We start from the raw sequence: 21,926 nt of genomic DNA on the forward strand, positions 1-21,926 counted from the left end.
TAACAACCAAGAGTATAGTATATTGTATAAATAAAATGCATTATTCCCCTTATAAATACATAAGACAAGGTCACAAAGACTCATTAAAAGCCGCATCATACCCCTAAATACTGGGTGGCGTGAAAAAGAAGATAATTTAGGTAAGTGCGTATACGCACTCTTAATATAAGGCGCTCTCCTTTCACCAAGATCGGACAAGCAGTGAAAATCAGCCCTACAAGGCCAACCGCAAGCTCTGTGGCCCAACTTTGTGTTTCATAAGTGAAACATGAAATATTATGTTACAAATTAATTACTAGGATATTGAGAGTCAACCAACTTAGACAAGTGTGTTACTTTAAATGTGTATCCAGTCTCGTTTTACCCTACGGCCTCTAAAGCTGTGGGTTAGACACTGGCACAGTTGGGTTCGTATTTCACTTCTGGGCTTTTTGGTTGACAAATGATACCCTTGTGTAGGTCCTATGGCTAGGAGACAGGCAAACACGACCACCTCTTACCCAACATCAAAGTAGCAGATTGATGGTTTCGGGTTAACCCTTTGAGGTGGCCACCATGTATGGAACATGTGGTTGGCTAGGTAGACCCAGGAGGCTAACCATGTAACCCAACATAGCACTCTAAGGCTCTGTCTGTGATCAAATATTGATCTACCCTTTTGTTCTCTCACTTTTGGCATCTAGCGTCCAGTTTAATATATGATGTACTGGTAATTAAAAAATTCCAGTTCTTGAAGTACATAAAGAAGCGTATGTACCCAAGAGTTCCAACCCCATTCATAAGTCATACATTATATTAACCTCAACAGTGCTCCACCACTCTCCGTAGAGGTATTTCAGAGGATGCCGTTTTACTTATTTTTTTATTGGATATTTTTTGTTCTCCCTTGTCTTTGGCATGTAATGGAGTTTGCTTATTCTATTCAGTTTCTCAGCCTATATACTTTATGCTGTCCCTATATTCTTGAATGTATTTTTTTCAGCCAGGGTGCATTAGTGGTGGCTTCTCTCTCTTCCATGCCTGCAAGATTGCCTCTTTTGCTCTGGGAATGAAGGCTTCAGCCCCAGACATTTCTGGGCTTTTGAAAAATCTGGGGAGGCGTATGCACAGAACTTTGGCCGCAGGAATCTCTAGGGGGCCAGCTGACTCCTGCTAGCATTTACTAGGTTATAACCCTATTCTGTGGGACAGGGTAGATGATGGATACCTGCAAACAGTTTATTGAGTATTCCCTAGTACACGTTGGCTAATGATAAAATTTTTCTGTTCTGTTAAAGGAACATTCTAACCATTTTTAAAAATCTTTAAATAATGTATTAAACGCCTCCCTAGCCTTTCCTATATCAAAAGGATAAGGGTTCTTTAATAAATATTATACTGGGTATGCCCTTTCTAGACCCTAGTCTGTCTAGCGAACAAAAGTAAAATAAAGATCCGCTGTCTATATAATATATATGTTTGTGTGATCGTTTTTTCCTTGATTATTTCTCTACAGAAATGAACTACGCACGCTTCATCTCTGCAGTGAGTGCTGCCAGGCAAGTCTCACCCATAAGGGCAATGAGTAAGTACTTAATTGTGCAAAATTCCAGTGAAATGAAATCAGGGACTTATAAGATCTCAGGAATTTAATTGTAAACAGGATAGGGCAGCAGGATATATTTGCTTCAAGATCATTATGGTCTTCAATAAGTTACTAATTACCAACATGGAGGAGTTTATGTAATTAGATGCTGATTAATCGGTGGACAGTGTGAGCATCACAAACCAAGAAGAACCATTTTGCATCTTAAATACAGACTAGCGTTGGATCAGGGGCGTACCTAGAGTATTTGGCACCCGGGGCGGATCCTGTAAGTGGCACCCCCCCCCAAATGTAAAGACATCTACAAAATTATGTTAAGAATATTTTTTGCTCCAGTTTGTAAACTGTATTTCAACTGTAAACAACAAGAAATCTGAAAAAATAAGTTAATAACTTTAAGTAAAATAAATACGTTTAAATAACATTTACTGAACATATAATAGTGCTTTCTTTAATAACCCTCCAAAAAAAACAGCGTCCACATTGCCCACATAGAACCTGACCAGCACCCAAATTTACACACACATAGGACGTGCCATCTTTGCCCCCAAACAGCCCAGCATGAGTCAGCATTGTTTCCAAACAGCCGAGTGTACGCCATCTTTGTCCCGTGAACACGCTACCTGTGCCATCTTTGTCCCATAAACACCCTGCTTATACCATCTTTGCCTTTTTGACAAATCAACTATACACCTATGATTAACACAAACACTTTTACAGTCACTCACTAATTCACTTTCCTTCACACAATTCATTCACACAATCATTTATTCTTTCACACAAATTATTTACACATATTCATTGATGCATTCTAACAAATTCTTTAATTCTCTCACTCATTCAAACAATTCATCCACACATTAATCCATTCATTTTCGCTCTCTCATTCTGACTCTTTATTTCAATATTCTTGCTACCCTCCTTTCTCCCTATCTACCCATTCTCACCCCCTTCTGCCCTATCTACCCCTTCTCACTCCCTTCTCCCTATCTACCCCCTATCCCCCCCCGTCTCACTCCCTTCTCCCTATCTACCCTCTCCCCCTTTGAAGTTCACTTACCTTTCAGGAGTCCTGCGGTGGGGGTGCAAGGCCTCTGTCTCCCAGCTCTGCCACTGTATGGAACAGTATAGAGTGATGGGAGTTATGATGTACTTTAGAGCATAATTATATAATGAAAAAGACATTGGAAATGGTACAGCATAACACCCATCACTCTTACACATTTACCAATCCACACTTACCAATCCACACTTACCAATCCACAGATTCCACACATACCAATCCACAGATTCCACACGTACCAATCCACAGATTCCACACGTACCAATCCACAGATTCCACGCATACCAATCCACAGATTCCACACATACCAATCCACAGATTCCACACATACCAATCCACAGATACCAATCCACAGATTCCACACATACCAATCCACTCTCACTGAATGATTTCCTACCTTTCCTCTTTTCTTCTTACAGCAGTAAGCTCCTTTTCTTCCTCTTCGCTCCTCTTCTTCTGTCTTCTTCCGGTTCAGAGGGCACGGACGGCGGTGGGCGCGGCTTCAGTGTTGTGCGCCGGGATCTGACAACAAACCCCGGCACACAGCAGCAGTTGTCGCGAGGGAGCGGTATCGGAGGTCTTTAACAGACCTCCGGCTCCCTTGAGTGATTTTAAGCCGGTTCAAGGGAACCGGCTTAAAATCACTCAAGGGAGCCGGAGGTCTGTTAAAGACCTCCGATACCGCTCCCTTGCGAGCCTTCTCATCCAGCGGCGGACATTACTGTCAGTCTCTGGAGGGGTGCCGGGTGCCGGCAAGTTGGCACCCCCCTGATCAGCGGCACCCGGTGCGGACCGCCCCACCCCGCCCCACGCTAGGTACGATACTGCGTTGGATCAATAACCACCATGCTTTAGATTGGCTGTTGGGCAGCTATGACTCACTGTTTGCTGATTGGCTCCCAGTCATAGTGATTTTTCTGGTGTGTGGTTGCCTATTTAACCCCTTAAGCCTGGATGATGTAGTATTGCATCCCCACAAAACTGGCAATTAAGCCAAAGGACATAGTATTATGTCATCCACTACTGTCACCGTTCACAGTTACTTGCAGTTATGTTCAGCACCAGGATTGCAAAGACCCAGACAGACCAATAGCAGCCAATGAGAGTCACTTCCCTGCATGTTATATGCTCTTAATATTCTAATTTATATATATTTTTTTAACTAATAGACAAAAAGGCAAACAGGAATGCCAATAACTCAGCACCTACACTACACAGCAAGTGTACCAAATACCTTTGTTTCCCCTCACTCACACAAACAATAATTACAAATAAACAGTGGTGATACAGCGATTGTTACAACATGATAAATTCTTGAAAAATAATCGTTCCAATATGTATACCAAAAGAAAAACATATAATGTAATATTGTTAGTGAATAATATATTTATATCCCTTTTATGTTGGACTCGCACTTTAATTGGAATGGTCTAAACACGTCATATAAATGTTGTGGGTCCTTGTTCCAAACTTCTAGGACAATCAGCAGACTCAAAATGAAACAAACATATCCACCAATGTATGAAAAGTGATATAGGATTTAATAAACCAGTATCCTTGCATATAAAACCGTAATATTCCCTGTGATGTTCATAGAGCAGACACAGGGTTAACTCGACAAAAATAAAAAGTCCTTGAGAGACTAAAAATGATGCTATTTATATTGCAAGCAGAGATGTTCACGTCTGCGGCGATATGTGTAGACAACCTCCGCTGCCGGCACTTCCGCTGGTGCTTCTCCTTCATAGAGGCCCCGGCTGAACTGCTGACAGTGGAGGTTGTCTGCGCGCATCGCACAGACGTCCGCTGGCTCCGCTAGACACCAGGGAGTCTGGGGGTGCATTGGTAAGTCGAGGGGGGTGGCACTTCTAGGAAGCAGAGTGTCAGGAACTGGGTCCATACGGACGACTGTAATGACCCAGCGCGCCCAAAGATGGAGTTCAGGAGTTCAGTATGCAGTAGCGGAGTCTCAGGACAGTGCCTGGTGCGGGACGACTGCACTCACACGGGTGATGAGCATCTAGGGTTGTGTAGCCACACACCAGCGCCCAGATATAGCAGCGGATGTAGTCCAGAACGAAGTTAAATCCTGCAGGCTCCCTGGAACAGGCATGAGACATTGCACAAGACTCATGTGCAGGATGCTGCAGGCTGGGAGTGTGGAAGCTACGCAGAGGTTATAGAAGAAACATAACAAGCAAGGGATAGGGAGACCAGGCAAGAAACATAATAGGCAAGAAATACATGATACAGGGCACAAGACAAGGAATAAACATAACGAGACAAGATATGCATGATACAGGGCACTACATGGAACAAGACATGAACAGGACAGGACAGGACACCCCTCTACCGGGGATACAAGACAGGACAGGTCAGGTCAGGTCAGGACACTCCACAGGTACATCACAGACTGACACACATAAATACAGAAACTAGCCTAGGACTGTTTGATAACTATTGGAGATTCCGTCACATCTTATGGCCGTAGTATGCTTAGCCCACCACTACGCCAAAGTACTCCAATGACGGTGGGTCCTAACGCTAATCCCTGCTGACAGTGGTACGAAACAAACCAAACATGTAATCCAAACACATAGCACTGAGACATACCTTAGACTGCAGACTGAGACAAACAGAACACACGGGTGGGGCGCACCTTATAAAGGAAACAGAGCTGAAGCAAAGAGCTGAAGCAGAAGCAAGGAATGGAAGATCAGAACAGAGCAAAAGGAAATCCAGGAATGGATTGAAGCAAAACAGGGAAACTGAAGCAAGAGTGAGATATGCAGCTCCATAGCCTGGGTAGAACGTGACACAGAGTGGGATATTAGAGGGGCATTTCTAGGGGGCATAAAGCATATCAGGGGGGGTCAGAGTGGCATATCTGGGGGCATAAAGCATATCAGGGGCAGAGGTGCATTATGAATTAAGGGGGGGACCTTAAAATGGCTATTGGTTTTCTGTCTGTATATAACATATGCTGACAAACTGATAGATACCAAAATTTTTAAAATACATGAATTCCTGTTCATTAGATAAAATACTATTTTACCATTCCACTCATGTGTATTCTTTCTTGAAAATAGCACCAAGCTTTAAGGGTGTGGCCTATATTCCAGCCGATACGGTATGTTTTTTGGCATTAGATTTAATAATGTTAGGTGTGAGGGAATGTGTAAACTCTGTTATATGGGTTTATTTAGCGTACAGAACTGCAAAATGTAGCCTTTTGGGAAAGTATTATATCCACTTAAGACATATAAAATTGACACTTATGAAATAGTTTATTAAAAGGGTCTCCGGTCTTTTTTTGGATTGATACAGCTACATTAAGTAAAGCTTTGATGCATTCTAGTTGATTGATTAAGAGTCAGCAGAAATATATGTTGCTATACAGTGTAAGAGCTATAAAATGGGATCACTGACACCCACCATCAAACATATGTACTAAAAATTGATAATTCAATCCAGAAAGCAGATATCTATTTGCCCTTCTCTTCTAATTCCTAGATCTTCTGCAATCTATGAATAACTTCTGATTGATTTGCTAGGCCAATTCATTAGAACTTACGGCTTCATTTGCGAATGGACCCTGACATAACATCAAAAATATTGCATGTAATGTAATGTCAAGGGCTTTGCTGGGGTTAATAGCAAGAGGTCGCATACAAATTATGTCATGCTGAACCAATTAATTTCTTATTAACTTCTAGCTGACTGGAAGAGAGATCATGGCAGATACAAAGAAAGAAATGTAGAAGCCTTCTAAAAGGGATATGTTAATAAAGCTCAATAGAAAATAGCAGAAAAAAAGGCAAGCCATGGCTAGCTGGCATTCTGGGTTTGTACCTGTTTATTGCAATTACTGCCTTATTTTTGGGAGTTAAACAAGGTTTTCCCATAATATAATAATAACTCCCATTACTCTCAGGGTGAGAGTCAAACTATTCAAATGTTGATTAGTGAACCTGTCAGGATAAATATCTGTATTGTGCATTGTGCCAGCGGATGATGGACTCGATGACAAAGCTTTTTTTGGTATTTTTGGGGTTCTTGTTAAACTATAGCTTTAATTATTATCTCAGTAAAATAAGAAGGCAAATCGTGAAATGCCATTGTAAAATATAAGTTTGTATTTTAAATAAACAAAAAATTTGCATATTGTGTTTTTTTTTACCCGATTAATCGAAAAAAATAATCGGCCAACTAATCGATTATGAAAATAATCGTTAGTTGCAGCCCTAGACAATAGTATGCCTAAGCTGGATAATGTGCAGAGTATAGCTTCTCCAGTGTAAAGGGTGCTTGGCCTATGGAGTGAAAGCAAGCCAAGGATCAGCCTCCAAGACTACTCCATCATTGACCGTCTTGAGGAGGACAACTAACCTCCACACAACCTCTCACCTGCCCCATCTAACCCTTTGAACTTTTGTGATATCCCTTTCCCCACACCATTGTCCTCCCCAAGTGTCATTCATGCCATAAAACCACCATCTTTGCATCTCTGGAATTGTTTACGTTTTTATGGTTGTCATATACTGTTGATTGTTTGTACTATTGGCGCTGTCATGCAACGTGTTTTTCTGTCTGAGGTGTACTGTTTTTAATATTATTAACTTTAGACACGCTTATATATAGTTTGTGTAACTGTCAATGTTTTTGATCACAGCATGCCTTTTTTATAAAATGTATGTTCTGTCTCTGAATAAATGTAAGCAAGTCTTTTTGCCACGTCTACATTCTCACCGCTATTTACGGAGCACCACTAATGTAAATAGGACACTACTCAGCATATGTGCTGTGACAAACAGCAGATTACACATTGTTGCATGGTCACTGGCTGTTTGTTGGCAGCCTAAGCTGGATACAGATGAGTAGCCGCTCCAGTAAAGATGCTGCTTCAGTGAAATAATTGTCCCATGAACCATGCCACCAGAATAACAACACAAGAATTAGATTAAAAAAGAAATTGGGGGAAAACAGAGTTTTATGAACACATAACAAAGTTGACCATGGGTAAAACACATAGGACATGGATCTGTTTGTTGTTATCTATGGCCGGAGAGCGTCTCTTTAACCTGGCCAATGGATTTGAGCCAGATGAGACACGGGACCAACCAGAGAGGTGCCTTCTGTATGAATTGGAGGCATGTTTGTGGTCATGTAGGCACCATGGAGATGTATGGGAGGGGGTTAGTTGGACATGGGACACAAATGCCACCAGGGTTACAATATTTAATAGCATATAATAACAGAAACAACAGTATTAATACAATTAAAGGCATATATCACCGGGAACGTTAAATTAACTGGATTGGGTCCTGTTACAGGCATTGCTAGACAATGCCTGCTCACAAGTGACATGAAAAGAAAAAAAAGAAATCGCATTGAGTAAAATCATTGAATTGTCTGCATACATGTCATTAGGTGGATGAGTAACCAGAGAGATGCCTTCGCCCTGTGAGTTTAACAATGACAACTAAACAATTTACCATGTAACAGTCCACAACACTAAAGTGATACTAGAATAATATCAGCAAAATTAAGTATTTGGTGACAAAATAATTATTAAAGAGTGATCTTTGCTTGATGAAAGTGTTTGACCAGGAAAAGGGACCCACATTTAGTGGAAAAGGACTGATATTTCTAATAGTGTAGCATTAAACCCTGAAAGATCTCAACAGTCCACACATTGCTGTTTCTGATTTGTTTGTTTTTTGCTTTCTTTTTTTCTTTTTAGCACTTATATTTTCTTTAACAAAGTAATTTGTGAACCTGTCACCTTACAGTATTGTCATAACAGTTCAAGTTAGGCTATTGCAGTTACAAAAGAACTTTATTACATCTGCCTAGATTAATTAATGTTGTTGAAAAAGAACTCAAATGCTTACGTTTTGTTATTTACCTCTCTTTTTTTAGCTGATCTTATGATGAGATCACCGCCGTCTGTCATATCACTTGCTGGAGGGGCTCCGAATCCAGATACATTCCCATTCAGATCTGCCAGTGTGACAATGAATGATGGAACCACCATAGAGATTGGCGAGAGCCTGATGAAGAAAGCTCTCCAGTACTCTGCCACTCCTGGGTAAACCAATAATATTATGAGCTGCCGATTAAAGTAGTTATATTGATCACAAAGAGCTTTTCATTCTAACTGGAAGGGTTCCCCACATGTGACAAATTCAGGTTCTTCATCAAAGACAGGTGTTTATGCTTTGTGGCCATCAACACGAGAAATATTAGCAGCTATATCATTTCCCTTACAATCTGGCAGCCCCTCTTTGGAAAAACTACGGTAGTTTGTCGGACTGTGCCTGTGTTCCTCAATAAATAAATATAAGCTTAAGCTATTGTTTATAGAATTTTGCCCAGGTATTAAAACATGGTGTTAGGAAATGGGATTTTAGTCTCATTACACTCTTCCTCAGCTGCATCTACTCAGGGAATGTAAGCAGGGAGCATACTCGCTGCACTTACTCTGTATCACTACCGCTGTAGCTGTGCTCCTATTGAAATGAATGGAAGCAGCAGCTAATCAAACATGATAAAACTTCAGCTTACATGCCGCTACTCTCATTGAGTACAATAGGAGCGCTACTTGGCATGTGCAAGAAGTGCTCATACAAATGCTTCCTATTTACGCACAGGCAGCTGGGATGAGTTAAATGGGACAGTAATTCGTAACATAACTAAAAATATGTCTGTATATATATTTGTGTTTTTTCTTTTTTTGTGTAGAGTACCTGAATTAGTTTCTTGGTTAAAGGACTTGCAGAAAAGCCTGCACAATCCACCAACACTTACTTACAGTCCCGACAAAGGAAAAATGGAACTTTGTATCACTACTGGTAGCCAGGAAGGACTGTCTAAAGTAAGTGGATGCTTTATGTTTGTACATTTACAATGGTACAATTGAGGCATGATACAGTTGTGGTTGCTAAAGAACATTGTGATTTAGGTTGAAAAAAGACCTAAGTCCATCAAGTTCATCCCTTCTACCTACCCTTCCTGCTTTTGATCCAAAATCTAATTTCTCTGTTTATTCTATTATTTAATGTCCTGTATGTTTGCTTTTTCTAAAAAAAAAATACAGATGCTTTTTGAAGCTATCCATTGTATGCAAAAACACCACCTCTATTGGTAGTAAATTCCATATACTTATTGCCCTTACTGTAAAGAATCCCTTCCTTTGTTGTCTATGAATTCTCCTCTCCTCCAGTCTCAGAGGATGACCTCTTGTTCTTTGTACATTTCTGTAAATGAACAGGTCAGTGTATAGCTCCTTAAATCAGCCCTGCACATATTGATACAGTGTTATACTATCCCCTATAAGATGCCTTTTTCTAGCGTATATAGATGCAACTTTTTTAGTCTCTCTTCATAACTAAGATCTTCCAATCCCCATATTGCATAACTTTACATGTGTCTGTATAGAACTTTGTCACTTGTCTGCCCAGTACCTAACTCTGTCTAAATCCTCCTGCAGAAACTCTGTATTATCCAATTTTGTGTCATCAGCCAACACTGAGACATGACTCTCAATGTGAGGTTATTATGCAAATTTAAAGGGAGAGGACAGTCCCCTGAGGCACTTCACTTAATACCTTGATCCACTTTTCAAATTTTATGAACCACTCTTTGCTATTCTAGCTTTTAGCCAACTTTCAATACAAGTACATGCATTTGCCTCAAGCCTATTTCTGTCCATTTATGTGGAACTGTATCAAATGCCATAACAAAGTCTAAATAGGTCACATTTACTGCCACTCCTAGACTTATATTTTTACTGACTTTTTCGTGGAATGCTACTAAGTTGGTTTGACAAGACCTGTCTTTCACAAAACCATGCTGACTTCTAGTAATTATATTCTGATCCAAGATGTATTTGCATTGTATGTATTGCAATTTAAATAATTTCTCCACTGCAGATGTCAAGCACACTGTAGTTGCCCGGCAAAGATAATATGGGCACCACATCGGTCTTATGACAGACTCTTGGCACTATACCTGGGTACAGTGGTCTGGCCAGAATAAGGCTTAATTCACCCTTGGGTGTATACCACCCAGCTCTGGGGCCTTGTCTATTTGCTTAAGCACTTTTCGCTGTGTCAGCCAATCCCATGTTTGTGACAACAGTTCTATAAAATCAGCTATCAGTTCTTCCTCGGTATAAACAGGAGAGAAAAAAGCCCTCACTTATAAAATTCCACATTTCGCAACATGGGACCAACATTTCTGCCTTTTTTCCATTTACACAACAATTTGGGATGACTGTTACCCTCCTTAGGAATCAGTTTCTCATTTTCCAATTTTCCCAATTTCCATTTAGTAAAAAAATGTTTTACTCATCTACAAAAGCTTATGAAAAACCTGGTAAATAGTATTTGTCCTCAGCTTAGAAATACCTAATGGGGTTTTTTATTTTCGTAATTTTTTTTGCTTTTCTTACAATTTATAGGGCAATAAGTAGCATTTTGCAATTTCAAAAACATTTTTTCCAAAACTAGTTATTCAGTCCCAATGCCCTATTCATGACATCTTTGAAGCCAATCAGCTCAATTTACCACATCACACAATATGTTTGAAAACTAGGCGCATAGTTTTCTTGGGCTGTTTGGGGGTAAAGGGCCACATTTTGGACATGAACCAGTCTTAAATTGGAATTTTAACAACTGGTCATTCTGTCCACATGTCCTATTTGGGGCTTATTTGAACCCAACCATTTCAATTTACCCAAAGAAACTATATATTTTTGAAAACTAGACACCCCAGGGCATTTCAAATGTTAGTATTTTAACACCTTCCATGCACTAATTTTACAACCAGTCTCTGTCAAAGTTTGTAAATGTTTGTTTTTTCCCACACACATATTACTTTATTACTTCAGAAATATGGTATATGTCACTCTCAAACAATACCCCAATCTCCTGACTACAGTGATACTACCTACAGTATGCACAGGTGTGTTTAGGTGGTAAAAGGTCACAAGTTTGGTACATCTTTGAAACCAGCCAAATAAATGTACCCCATGAAACCATATATTCTTGAAAAACAGACACTCCAGGGTCCATGCCAGGCATTTTGGGAAGATACAGTGCCAATTTTAGGATTTGCTCATAATTTGTATTTTTTATGTATAAACTCATCAACTGGTTATTTTCAGGTGTTTGAAATGCTTGTAAGCCCTGGAGATAATGTCCTTTTGGATACACCTACTTATTCTGGAACCCTGGCAGCTGTAAGTATTTCTTCACATGCTTTAGTACTATATAATTATATATGACCCATTAATACGTATTTTTCTGTAGCTTTCCCATGTGAGCTAGGCTGCTTCCCAGCCGTGTGCTCCACATTTAAGCTGGGTCTATTCGTTGAGTAAATCCATGATATCAGATGCCAGCTGGAAGAAAAGGAGGACATGATCTTTATCCCTTGTGTCATTTGTGGTAGACTACCCTATGGCATAAAGCTGTGAAACCCACTGGGTTTTTGATTCTGCTGTGGTTGAGTATATGGTCCAGTCAACAAATAATTTAATAAAGTAAGTGTTCTTTGTCTCCTTGCAGTTGAAACCATTAGGTTGCAACCTCATTGGTCTCCCCACCGATCAGCATGGCATTATTCCTCAGGCTCTTAAAGAGGTCCTTTCGAGATGGCACCCAGAGATGAAATGTCCCAAAGTTCTGTACACTATTCCAAATGGTGGCAACCCAACAGGAGCTTCACTAACTTTAGAACGCAAAGTAGAAATCTACCAGGTATAAATGATACCAGCTTACCTAGTTACTGCTTAGAGCTAAACAAATTTACAAGACCTTTGCAAGCTTTTCTTTTCCCTGTGCTATTTTAGTTTTAAATTAAAAACTAAAGTATGATACATTGTTTTTTAAATATATATTGTTAAATATGTATTAGTAGGGTTAATGTTAAGGACCACTTGGTGATGCTATTAAAATGACGTTGTGTCTTCAAAGATGGTGAGGTTTGTAAATGATTTCCCGTTTGCTGGTATACTTGTGTTCAGTATATCTCTTCTTTTTCATTTAAATCTCCCTGTCTTTCAGCTTGCACAAGAGTATGATTTAATTATAATTGAGGATGATCCGTACTACTTTCTTCAGTTCAATAAGGTAAAACAACATATTTAATATGGTGGAGATTTGTTTTTTGTTCTTTTACTGGAAGTCGGTTTAAACAAACAGCTAGCCATCTTGTTAACAGAGAAATGCCTTAAAATAACACACTGAAACATGTATTGGTTAATATTCTGTATGATCATTAATACTTTTTTTTTCTCTGTATTACCAATATACTGTATGGGTTTCTGTGAGAAACCATATTTAATCATTATTTCTGCTATTCTCTAAAGTAAGTATTAAACAAGAAAATACAGGAGTATTGTTGAATACCTGTACTCCCAATGCATGTCCTTCTCTGTTGTGTTTAGTAGTTGTATAATATACACTCACTGGCCGCTTTATTAGGCACACCTTGCTAGCACCAGGTTGACCGCGTATAGCCTTTAGAACTGCCTTCATTCTTTGTGGCCTACTTTCTACAAGGTGCTGGAAACATTCCTCAGAGATTTTGGTCTATATGGACATGATGGCATCACGCAGTTGCTGCAGATTTGTCGGCTGCACATTGATGATGTAAATGTCCCGTTCCACCACATCCCAAAGGTGCTCTATTGGATTGAGATCTGGTGACTGTGGAGGCCATTGGAGTACAGTGAACTCATTGTCATGTTCAAGAAACCAGTTTGAGATGATGTGAGCTTTGTGACATGGTGCATTACCCTGCTGGAAGTAGCCATCAGAAGATGGGTACGCTGTAGTCATAAAAGGATGGACATGGTCAGCAACAATACTCAGGTAGGCTGTCCCCCACATCATTACACCACCACCACCACCACCAGCCTGAAGTATTGATACAAGGCAGGATGGATCCATGCTTTTATGTTGTTTACGCCAAAGTTTGACCCTGCCATCCAAATGTTGCAGCTGGAATCGAGACTCATCAGACCAGGCATCATTCTTCCAGTCTTCCATTGTCCAATTTTGGTGAGCCTGTGCGAATTGTAGCCTCAGTTTCCTGTTCTTAGCTGACAGGAGTGCCACCCGGTGTGGTCTTCTGCTGCTGTAACCCATCAAGGTTCGATGTATTGTGCATTCAGAGATGGTATTCTGCATTCCTTGGTTGTAATGAGTGATTATTTGAGTTACTGTTGCCTTTCTGTAATCTCGAACCAGACTGCCCATTCTCCTCTGACATCAACAAGGCATTTTCATCCACACAACTGCTGCTCACTGAATATTTTCTCTTTTTTGGACCACTCTCTGTAAACCCTAGAGATGGTTGTGTGTGGAAATCCCAGTAGATCAGCAGTTTCTGAAATACTCAGACCAGCCCGCCTGGCACCAACAACCATGCCACGTTCAAAGTCACTGAAATTCTTCCCCTCGGTTTGAACTTCAGCAAGTTGTCTTGACCACTGACCACGTCAACATGCTGCCATGTTATTGGCTGATTTAACTATTTCTGTTAACAAGCAATTGAACAGGTGTACCTAATAAAGTGGCCAGTGAGTGTTAGTCCAGTAGTGTAGAGTATTGCGTTTGACTTGACAAAGGGAGGTTTATACTCTCGAAAGCTTGACCTTAAAATGGAATGTTAGGCCAATAAAAAAGGTATTATTTATATTGCAATACTTTATTTATACATGCATGCACACAATATGTCATAGAGAAGGACAGTGCAATATATTGCTGTACCATACATATTAATGTACATTCAGAATATGTATCATACATACTTTATGTTGTGGTTTTCTTGTGAATCAAGATTAAAAATAGCGGATAAATCTCGACTATTGAATAGATTGCAATAAATATGAAATAATGTATTAGCCCAGATTCAGTAACTAAGATAAAATCTCATTTTCCTGTTGCAATCTTTGTAATGATTATGTGATGATTTATTATTTAATAGGTGAAAGAATGTATATTTAATTTTGTTGGCTGTGCTGCGTGGGACACAGGGGTGTCGCTCGGATGAGGTACTTATGATCCCAGCTCTCTTAATTTAAAGTCTGAACCTTTGTCTCCTTAGCCTTGGGCTCCTTCTTTCCTTTCAATGGATGTTGATGGTCGTGTTATCAGAGCTGACTCCATGTCGAAGATTTTATCTTCTGGGTAAAATTATTAACATTTAAAAACTTGCTAAAATAGGTAATTATTTTAATATGTAAATATGAGTACTGTATTTGCTCGATTATAAGACGAGGTTTTTTTCAGAGCAAATGCTCTGAAAAATACCCCTCGTCTTCTAATCGGGGTCGTCTTCTAATCAGACCTCAAATAGAGTCTGATTAGGAGACTAAGATCCAGATCCCCCGCACCGCTGCAGGGGACCTGGATCCTCCTGTCTCACCCCCCCCCCCCATCATACACACTTACCGGTGCTTCCTGCTGTATTGCCGGGGCAGCGGGTTGACGTCTACGCGATCCGCGTAGACAACGTCCGCTGCAGCCGGAAGGAGGTGTGGCTAGCAGCGGGGGTTGTCTGCGTCCGTCGCGTAGACCTTCCCCGACTGTCAGAGATCTCTGATCTCTGACAGCCGGGGAAAGTATACGCGACGGACGCATACAAACCCCCGCTGCCAACTCCACCTCCTTCCGGCTGCAGCAGAAGGCGACGTCAACCCGCTGCCCCGGCTGGAAGCACCGGTAAGAGAGGGCTGAGAGGGGAGAGAGGAGAGGGGAGGGGAGGGGGGGAGAGAGTGTGTGTGTGTGTGTTAGTTAAATGGGGGCATAGGGCATTTCTGGAGTGGCGTTAAGGGGGCATTTAATAGAGCACTCTGCCTCCTGAAATGCCTTATACCTCCCTATATGCCACTCTGCCCCATAATATGCCTTTTAACCCCCTAAATGCCAGAGTGGCATATAGGGGTATAAGGCATTTCTGGAGGCAGAGTGCTCTATACAATGCCTTTTAACTCCCTTAATGCCACTCTGCCTCCTGAAATGCCTTATACCTCCCTATATGCCACTCTGCCCCATAATATGCATTTTAACCCCCTAAATGCCAGAATGGGATATAGGGGTATAAGGCATTTCTGGAGGCAGAGTGGCATATAGGGGGTCAAAAGGCATACCATGGGGCACAGTGGCATATAGAGGGTTAAAAGGCATATCATGGGCCACAGTGCCATATTGGTGTGGCAAGCCTGGGGGCAGATGTGCGTAACTGGGGGACAGGCTGGAAAATACAAGAAATAAAAACAAAAAAAATATTTTTCTCAATCATAGCTTTTATTAAAAAAAATAGTTTACATGAATTAACATTTACTGGTAAAACTTTTTTCCTTTAGGGTCGTCTTATATTCAGGCTTTTTCTTTTTTCCTAAGTTAATATTCAGATTTTGGGGGGTCGTCTTATAATCAGGGTCGTCTTATAATCGAGCAAATACGTTATATATCATTATGACATTTGTATCAAAGCCTTAAATTTATAGGCTAAATGCATATGCTGCATTGCAGCATTTTGACTCTTTGCCTTTTATTTGCATCCATATTGGGCGAAGTGCAGTATAATTGGACCGTCACTGTATGCTCTGTCCAGCATGGAAGGGGAGGGACTGTTGGATAGTGTTGTGTGCACATGGGCTGCTGTTGTGTGCAAGGTGGGGACTGCTGGACAGAGGGAAAGAGGAAGAGAATAAGAAAAGAGAGAAGAGAAGAAAAAGACAGATTAAAACAGGAGTAAGTAAAGAAAAAGACAGAGAGAGGGAGAAGAAAGAGATGGATAATGGATGAACAGAAAGAAAGATACCGTATTTGCTCAATTATAAGACAAGGTTTTTTTTTCAGAAAATACCCCTCCTCTTATAATTGGGGTTGTCTTATAATCAGACCTCAAATAGGTCTGACTATCAGACTAAGATCCAGATCCCCTGCAGCGCTGCAGGAGACCTGGATCCTCCTGTTTTATGCCCCCATTTAACCCCCCCCCCAAACTTACCAGTCCTTATGACTCCCTGGTGTGTAGTCGAGGCAGCAGGTAGACGTCTGCAGCCGGAAGGAGGTGTCGTTAGCAGCGGGGGTTTCGGCGTCCATCGTGCAGACCTTCCTCGGCTGTCAGAGAGGAGAGTTCTCCGCACCGCTGCGGGGAATTCTCTCTGACAGTCAGAGGGTGTATGTGAGATGGACGCAGATAACCCCCGCTGCTAACAGCACCTCCTTCCGGCTGCAGCGGAAGTTGCCTACGGGTCGTCTAATATTCATGCTTTTTCTTTTTTTCCTAAATTAATATTCAGATTTTTGGTGGACGTTTTATAATCAGGGTCGTCTTATAATCGAGCAAATACGGTAATATATAAAGGGCAAGGAAAGGGGGAGAGAAGAAAGAGAGATAAATGCCTTTCATTTTAACTGCAGGCACATATACTAGTATGGATATTTTTTTTTTATTCTGACCTCATCAACTGTGGTGATACTATTCACTAGTATTTCGATGAAGTAGCCTAAACAAAGATACAATTGCTAGTCACTGCATGTTTGATTTTTATAGGGAAATATGATATGTAAACTGTAACTGACTTTTTGCCTTCTAGATTAAGGATTGGTTTTCTAACAGGTCCGAAACCACTTCTTGAGAGAATAATTTTGCACATGCAGGCCTCCACTTTGCATACAAGCACTTTCGCTCAGGTATTGTCACAGTTAATTATATTATTCATCCATTTCATAATTAATAAATTGCTTTCTTTTAGGGTTAAGTTTGTGAGTTTCTGTGAATTACGCTTCCAGTTACAGTAGATTAACACTGAGCACCATATTCTGCTAATATATAAAGCAGAAAGATGGTTTATAATGATATAAAAAGTCTAATTTTATCAAATTCCACATTTCTATTAAACAACAGATTTTGCAGCCCCTACAGAATAGTGTTTCTTTTAGTTTTATCCTTTTTTCCTTTTCTCTATTCTGCAATTTTTCAACTTATTTACTTTAACGTGCAAACTCTTGGAATGTATTTTTTTGCAAAACCTTTGCAGTTTTATTATTTGATGTTTTCTTCGGATAAACTTTTTTTTATTATTCCTTTTTAGGGCTATCGATGTTAAATTTGCCAGTAATGTCCTAGAATTTGTTAAGCGTAAAACTTAAAGTGCAGTTAAAGGACTACTGTCACATTCCAGAGGATCCCCGATTCTAATTGTTACGCCTATATTCAATATATTAAGTATTTTCGCACATATACCTGTATTATATTTTGTGTAGCTGTATGTGAGAGCTGTAATTTCATCTCATTTTAAATCGCTGTCTTACTCCGGGATATTTATCATAAAAAGTCTTACACAGAAACATTCCGTAATCTTTCTGTAGTAAAACAGAATCCAGGAAGGGTAGGATTCCAACATAGTGTTCACAGAGCGATCATGGGAAATAACATATTTGCGGGAAATAACCTGGCCGTTAGTTGGAGGCAGATGTGATGCCAGTGCAAATAAATATAAACCTAAATAATTCTAATGATCCATATTAGCTAATAAATGTATTTTTTTCAGTACTGGTTTCCGTTAAGAATTACTATAGTTTGGGTATTTTATGTTTCATAGATATTAAGCCGTTTATTAATACCATATATATGTTTTACCTACAGATTATGGTTTTACAGTTACTACAGAAATGGGGGCAAAAGGGTTTCTTGGAACATGTTGAAAGGTATGCTTGGCTTGTTTGAGTCTTTTGTAGAATTAATATGAGTATCAACCCATAAAAGTATGTATTCCCCAAATATTTTTGAACAGCACTTTAGTATGTTAAATGAAACATGTTGCTGCGCTCGTATAGTACAAAAATGTATATTGTCATTTCGGTTTTTAATAGGAAGGCTTGTATTTCCCTGTTTCTACATGCAGAGGGTGGTAGATGAATGGAAATGTCTCTCAACAAAGGTGGTAGACGTTAATACAGTTAGGGAATTTAAACATACATGGGACATGCATAAGGCTATCCGAAAACTAAGACAAGATCATACCTTGTCCTGCCCAAGTGCTCACTAACCTATTCAGAGCTTATCTTCTTTCTTTTCATTCTTTTGGCTGAAGAGGCCATATTAACTTCCACCAGAGGTGTAGAATACTCCAGTGATCTCAAGTGGCATTTATTGCCCATGACATTGTTTTCAGATGGTAATGGTAATTAAGGCCATCACCCTTAGCCTTATTGTTTATATACACAGGACCGGCCTTCTGGGTGTGCGACCGCACAGGGCGCCATGGTTGCAGGGGCGCCTGCCCGGGACTTAACTTAAAACATTGTGGTTTTTTTAAAGTTTATTTAACATAATTTATGTTAAATAAAGTATTTTTTTTTAAAAAACAATGCTTTAATCTAAGTCCCGGGCAGGGGCGCCGAGCGGTTGCGCGTGAAGTTCTCAGCAACCGCTCGGCGCCCCTTACGCTCCGTGACTCCGTCGCGGTGCCGGCGTTTCATGTTGAGCGCCGGACTATTCCAGCGCTCACCATGAAATGCCGGCACCGCGGCAGAGCGAGAAGACGGATGCCTCCCGCTCCCACCTCAGGACTCAGGACAAGGTAAGTGGGGGGGGGGGTGTAGTTTGAAGGGGCAGAGGGGGCGGTGTAGTTTGAAGGGGCAGAGGGGGGGTATAGTTTGAAGGGGCAGAGGGGGGTGTAGTTTGAAGGGGCAGAGGGGGGGGTAGTTTGAAGGGGCGGAGGGGGGGGTAGTTTGAAGGGGGGGGGCAGAGGAGTAGTCCGCACAGGGCGCCACAACGCCTAAGGCCGGCTCTGTATATACACTATATCCTATAACCATATGCGTCTAGATAAAATATTGTGAGGTCCCATAGAGAGGTCTTCAGTGCTTAATGGATACTTTGTGTGCTTAATCTATGCTTATTCAACATATAAACTACGTTTCAAGGGCATTTATTTATCTACGCATTTCATGTGAGTGGTCACATTAGTTTCCTTATGTGTTATAAAGCAACAGCTTCAATGTGTTTCTACAGGAAGGCTTGAACTGCCCTGATTAATGCATACTTAGTACAATGAAATGAAATTTAAGAGAGACATACAATATCCATGGGGCTCTTTTTCTAAGACCACTCACCGTTTTTAATTAAAAAAAAAATCATTAGTGCTTAAAGTCTGTGCTATACCTCTTTTGTATTAGTTTATAATCACAAATTCTTCTTATTAGTGCCATTTTAACTTATAGCAATCAATATGCTCTGACAAATTAGTAAATTGGATGGATTGACATTTCATAAATCCCATATTTACGTTTACTGTTGTGATTTTTAGTGTAATACAGTTCTATAGGACACAACGAGACGCAATACTTGCTTCCGCAGATAAGTGGCTAACAGGTTAGTGGACTCATCAGTCAAAGCACTGTACACATTAAACAGATATACCCAGACCGACCTGAATTTTCTCTTTCGTTCTCCGTTAGGTTTGGCCGAGTGGCACAGTCCTTCGGCTGGCATGTTCCTGTGGATGAAGGTTAATGGGGTGTCTGACACACATCAGATGATTATGTTAAAAGCAATAAGTAACGAGGTAAAAAGCACATGCCTAAGGAGTTTATAACTCTGGTAAACCGATTATATTGGTTTCGTTCAGTATTGTAATGTGAGAGGTTTTTCTATCATTGAATACAAATGGTACACGAGCCAGTAGGTGGAATTAGTGAGTGAAAAAGACAGATTCTCTTGCAATCATTAATTGTGATAATGAAGCCTAGTAACAGGTAAAACATAGTAGAATGTATGCATTTGATAGAATTCAGTGCTTGTTTGGTTGTATATCAGTGTTTCTTTTTCCGTGTTCAACTCTCATATCACAACACTGCTGTCGGGTATTAACGTTCAAAATGCAGAGTTTTGCCATCAGGTATGTCAGCAAAGCCATAGAATGCAATAAAAAAGGGAACAGAGAATATGATGGTAGAACCAATCGACCTACCTCCACTGCTTTAATAACCTCAAAACCCATTTGGTTCTTGGTCCTGTCTTATATCCAGGCTAGTCTTATTTCTGCACTATATCCTCTTATATATAACCTCCCGTAGCAAACTCATTTTTGCCTTTGATTTAACCCGTAGGTTCTTCTAGTTCCTGGTTCAGCATTTAATATAGATAATTCAGAGCCCAGTTCTTACGTGAGAGCATCTTTTTCGCTGTCCTCTCCAGAAAAGATAGATCAAGTAAGTATCATGCACCCATGTCTTATTTGTTGTTATCTGAATTTGATAAAGGGACAGCCCATGTTTAAATGTTGGTTTTATAGACACTCATAAGAGATTTATGTTATGTGTATATTTAAGTGAATATTAGAACTGCATATTTCCAAGTACGCATCTCCCTGGATAGATCATTTCTATGATATCTTCCACTTGGCTATGGTGAGGCTAAAAGTAAAATGAAATGTCATCTTACAAGTTAAAAGTAAGAGGTGCGTTTTATGTCCCGATATTGGGCTACGTTAACAATGTAGTCTTCTCGTTTTAGGGTTTGCAGAGACTGGCGTCCCTCATCATCGAAGAAAGGAAATAAATCAACCGAACACCATAATTTAACTCATGATAATCTGGAAACCTATAGAGCTAAAAAGAGTACGTTATTCCCCTAGACCTGTAAAACTTCACACACAACTGGTCAAACAAACAAATCCTTTACAATGTTGTCTTAATAAGAAAACAAAGTACACATCTTATCAGCACTTTATGAACAGTTAAGTAAATCGAGGAGCTGTTAGATCCTACAGTACTTTACACTAAATAAACCCATGTAAACAGTGTTCAAGTGTCTTCCAAATCTGTAATAGCAACCAAAATATCACACATTTATTAAAGTCATTGTTCCGCCTACTGTACTCAGTTTAACACTTTGTAGTTAAATACATTATTACAAACATCATACCTTATACATCATTCCGGTTGTTTGCCTTGAACTCTAAATTGCCATGCGACAAAAGCAGCACTGATGGATTGTTCCCATACAAAACTGCAAAGGGTGTTTACGTTGCTGTACTGTTTTATATATTTTTTTCAGTGGAAATGATAAATGGAGAGATCTATTACGATTCATTTGCTTAAAAGTACCATCTGGTTTTCATGCACATGAAAGCTGTTACTGTAGAAAAGTGGGGGTCTTCTTGAATGCAAATGCATAGAGGGACTCTTCCGAATAATCTCAAAGTACCTTGCACAAGTCTCCTTCCTGAGCTCCAGTACCTTGCAG

General features: G+C 40.1%; 1 protein-coding gene across 1 annotated transcript; it reads left to right on the top strand.

The window, feature by feature from the left end:
* Window positions 1-1,497: 1,497 nt before the first annotated feature.
* Window positions 1,498-21,239, top strand: LOC149280690 (kynurenine/alpha-aminoadipate aminotransferase, mitochondrial-like). The gene is made up of 13 exons (XM_089500158.1): window positions 1,498-1,564; window positions 8,571-8,739; window positions 9,393-9,525; window positions 11,818-11,892; window positions 12,221-12,412; window positions 12,719-12,784; window positions 14,766-14,848; window positions 17,269-17,365; window positions 18,321-18,382; window positions 19,987-20,051; window positions 20,138-20,244; window positions 20,789-20,890; window positions 21,195-21,239. The coding sequence occupies exons 1-13, from the start codon at window positions 1,498-1,500 to the stop codon at window positions 21,237-21,239; spliced, it is 1,263 nt and encodes a 420-aa protein (XP_089356284.1).
* The last annotated feature ends 687 nt before the right edge of the window (window positions 21,240-21,926 follow it).

The sequence above is a fragment of the Sceloporus occidentalis genome, unplaced genomic scaffold (assembly GCF_023333645.1).
Source record: "Sceloporus occidentalis isolate IW3139 unplaced genomic scaffold, rSceOcc1.0.p SCAF_149, whole genome shotgun sequence".
Lineage (NCBI taxonomy): Eukaryota > Metazoa > Chordata > Lepidosauria > Squamata > Phrynosomatidae > Sceloporus > Sceloporus occidentalis.

Excerpts from the sequence above, each read along its gene's own strand:
- LOC149280690 (XM_089500158.1), top strand. The coding sequence starts at position 1,498 with ATGAACTACGCACGCTTCATCTCTGCAGTGAGTGCTGCCAGGCAAGTC. Across the intron at positions 1,565-8,570 it reads CTCACCCATAAGGGCAATGA|CTGATCTTATGATGAGATCA; the intron begins GTAAGTACTTAA and ends CTCTTTTTTTAG. Across the intron at positions 9,526-11,817 it reads GCCAGGAAGGACTGTCTAAA|GTGTTTGAAATGCTTGTAAG; the intron begins GTAAGTGGATGC and ends GGTTATTTTCAG.